This window comes from the organism of the source record quoted next (assembly GCF_019968985.1).
Source record: "MAG: Porospora cf. gigantea B chromosome Unknown PgB_NODE_2446_length_3532_cov_236.111, whole genome shotgun sequence".
Taxonomy (NCBI): Eukaryota; Apicomplexa; class Conoidasida; order Eugregarinorida; family Porosporidae; genus Porospora; species Porospora cf. gigantea B.
Window position 1 is genome coordinate 1 of NW_027178834.1, and position 3,532 is coordinate 3,532.

The 3,532-nt window shown below is 52.3% G+C and overlaps 2 protein-coding genes across 4 annotated transcripts; both read left to right on the forward strand.

The window, feature by feature from the left end:
- Window positions 1-201: 201 nt before the first annotated feature.
- Window positions 202-1,129, forward strand: KVP17_001822 (uncharacterized protein; the record flags this gene model as incomplete). Of its 3 annotated transcripts, XM_068517559.1 has the most annotated exons (2): window positions 202-535; window positions 577-1,129. In XM_068517559.1, coding segments are annotated over 2 exons (887 nt in total), but the record flags the coding sequence as incomplete, so codon positions are not given. The 3 variants fall into 3 exon arrangements, with proteins under 3 accessions (XP_068376486.1, XP_068376488.1, XP_068376487.1); XM_068517561.1 differs by lacking the exon at window positions 577-1,129 and having other exon boundaries at window positions 228-539; XM_068517560.1 differs by lacking the exon at window positions 202-535 and having other exon boundaries at window positions 638-1,129.
- A 22-nt stretch (window positions 1,130-1,151) lies between these two features.
- KVP17_001823 (uncharacterized protein) lies at window positions 1,152-2,066 on the forward strand (the record flags this gene model as incomplete). Its single annotated transcript, XM_068517562.1, has 1 exon — window positions 1,152-2,066. One exon carries the CDS (start codon window positions 1,152-1,154, stop codon window positions 2,064-2,066), a length of 915 nt encoding a protein of 304 aa, XP_068376489.1.
- Between the last annotated feature and the right edge of the window lie 1,466 nt (window positions 2,067-3,532).

Consider the following 3,532-nt stretch of genomic DNA (forward strand, 5'->3'; position numbering starts at 1 on the left):
AGTTGTAGGCGAGTAATCCCTGCCAGAGACACGACTCCGGCAATAAGCCTCGCCAGTTCCCGCCCAGAGGGCTTGCTACTACGATCTACATTCATGACGCAATTAGGGGCCGTTTTGTCCCTATGTGGCCAATAAATCGGGAATATCCCGCCGCAGAGGACAATGACCAAACGTAAGCCACCTGCATAGACACTTACGCAGAGCAGCAACGCCTGGAACCCATCACGATGGAGATGACGGTCCGTCTTGCCTGGTCTGTGAAGGACAAGCAGAGGAGAAAGAAGGCTCCCAGTGCTGTGAAGAGGATGAAGCAGTTCGTCGCTCGCAAGTTCCATACCGAGGAGGTCGTGGTCGATGCTAAGGTCAATAACTTCATTTGGTCTCGTGGCATTCAGAAGTTGCCTCGCAAGATCCGGATCCGATGCTCTCGCCAGCTGCACGAGTCTGAGGAGAAGCAAGGGGAGATGTACACCAAGATCGAGTACGTCCCTTGCACTCACTTCCACAACCTGCAGACTGAAGTTGTCTTGGATGAGTAAGCGTCGTTTGTGTTGTGGTCAAGTCCAACGATGGTAGACTGGTGTGTAATAGCAAAGATTCTCGCGAAGCTGCACCGCACTCAATTCGCATTCCTAAAATGAGCAGCTCCAGCGTCGGCGAACCAATCCGAACTATAAAGACATTGGAAGAAAAGCATGAGGAGTTTGCAGAGACCACTGGAATGTCGATCGAGAGGGGAATGTCCAAGCCGCTGATGCAGGCGGTTGAACGGGGTGCTGATAAGGTATCCAAGAAATGTGCCTGGCCCTTTGACTTTTACCAAGCTACGGACCTCTACCCAGTGGACTATCACTACTGGTGGACCCCATACAAGAGCTGTGTTGGGCAGACGCAGCTGGTAATGATGCACGCAATTGCCGTGGCTGAGGATGGATCTGAGGTAGCCGCTGACCAAATGGTGAACAGGGAACGCATGCGTCACGCCCATCTCGGAACTCTTAAGAACTTCCTGCAGCGCACTCATGGTGGTCAGGACTACTATGGTCCGAACGGCTCGGAGCAAGATCCTTTCGGTGGCCTTCAGCACTTGATGACCTGGACAGAGTACGCACGTAACCGCAGCTTGTGATGTGCCGTTAAATCAATCATTGATGTCTATCATAGCAGGGGACCTCGCAATTCTCTTTGGGGGGCATGAGCAAATCTACTCGACGACACTGGAGAATGGCGGAGTTCTATGTTGCCATTACGGCAACTTCAAGCACGACGACATAATAGGCCATCCATGGGGTTCCAAGGTGCTGGACCACAAGAAGAAAAAGTGGTTCGCCGTTCTGCGCCCGACCCCAGAGCTGATCACCCTCTCATTGAAGCACCGAACGCAAATCTTATACTTAGCGGACATATCGGTAGTGACTATGTTCCTTGACGCCAAACCTGGAGCAAGAATCGTCGAGTCCGGAACGGGAAGCGGGTCAATGACTGTGTCGCTTGCTCGTGCGGTAGGCGCCTCCGGGAAAGTGTTCACCTTTGAGTTCCACGCGGGCAGGTTTCATGAATGTACGGAAGAGTTCAAGCTCTACGGTCTGGAAGAGACTATCCAAACCAACAATCGCGACGTCTGTTTAGATGGGTTTCTAGTTGATGGTTTGGAGCCCGGCACTGCAGATGGTGTTTTTTTGGACCTGCCTCAGCCCTGGTTGGCCTTGCCTCATGCAGACGAGGTCCTCTCCGTTGGCGGACGCTTGGTGAACTTCAGCCCGTGCATTGAACAGGTCTCCAGGGTCTGTCAGTGGTTAGGCAGCCACGACTACTCGGATGTAACGACAGTAGAATGCCTGATCAAGGGGTGGAATGGCTGGATCCACAGCGGCGATACGAATCAGCGCGGTCCAAAGGAAGTCACTGCGCCCCCGAAGGTCGAGATCAGCGGCCGCCACTGCGCCACCATCAACGTTCCGCGTCTGGACCGTGTGCCCCTTGAGAATTTCTTCCAGCACCAGCTGCCCATGAAGACACATACAGGGTATCTAACCCTTGCTGTGAAACCCTCAAGTGATCCATAGATCAAACAGATCGTCGAATGAAGTTTTGGTCTTCTTTTTGTGTGTCCAGAGGGTCCACAACTCATCTGATAGGTCCGTCGGAATTTCCACCGAGACCGGCACTGGCAACGGTTGGTGTCGGCGGAGCCAGACGTCTCTAGGGGCCCGTGGCAGCTCACTTCGGGCTTTCTTCCATCCTGTTATCAACGCGTGACTGTTTTCGCGATGGATAATGATTGTCAACCACGGATCATCCATCTCTCGGAGTGGCGTCAAGGTGGAGGAGGTCAGCGGAGGGGGTGGCGACTGCAGACTGTCTGGTAGTTGAGGTGGCTTTATGAAGGTTGCCCTGTGTGCATCCGTGCGGTTATGTATTGTAGGGTGTCCCAAAAAGGAAGGACCGGCAGTTGGCGTGGAAGGACTCGGAAATTCAGTCACCTTCAACAAGGGAGGAGCCTCGGAGCCGTCCCTCCAGCTTTGACGAGTTACCCCATCCAACCTTCTTTCGGAGCCGTCCCTCAGATTTTGACGAGTTACCCCATCCAAGCTTCTTTCAGGGTTAGCCTCGGAGCCGTCCCTCCGGCTTTGACGAGTTACCCCATCCAAGCTTCTTTCATTGTCAGTGCCAGAGCCGTCCCTCAGATTTTGACGAGTTACCCCATCCAACCTTCCACCAACTGGTAGGCGCTGACTCCATCGTACGCTGTTTTGATGTAGTAATCGGTTGCAGCCCTCCCACTCAGGATCCACGGCCTCGCTATTTAAAGCCACAAGTTCAGACCACACAGAAAAGGCAGGCATCAAAAAAGCATTCATACATACACACACAACATGTCGAACTGGCTAACACCCGAGGACCGATTTCGTCTAGACACGACCAGGACCAGCTCCAGTTTCGTCCCACAATGGAGCGATCCGCAGCTACTTGTCGAAAGCTATGGCTGCTAGTGTTACACGAATTTGTCTTTACCTGACGGGGATCGGACCTCAGTCATTGTCGCAGATGGTTGATGTTCAGCCAAGCTCTCATTGCTGGAAGCGTCCACTGGACAACTTAGTTCTTCCATTCAGTGTACTTATTACTACCACCAAGATCATCACTGGTAATCACAAGTCTCATTTACAACACTTCAGTCTCCCAGAGGCCCGTCTATCTGTACGTCATGTGTGCATACGTGTCGTTCCAGAACTAGTCCTCTGTGACGTGCAGTTATCCAAAATAGTCCTGCTTGTTACTATCACCAAGATCTGCACTAATTGGAGATCTTGCATACAATGTTTGACCTAATGCAACTAGAACTTGCCAAAATGATTCGTTGGTCCAAAGGACCTTTGGGTGTGCCGCACAGCGGAAGATGCAGGCCGAAGGCGACACTTGAGGGGTCGAGCAGCAAGCTACTCGACTAACCTCCCCGAAGAAAGATTGTCGTGACATTCAAACGGTCGATTGACCGCATATCTGCTGTCACGCAGATAAGAACTTTTAC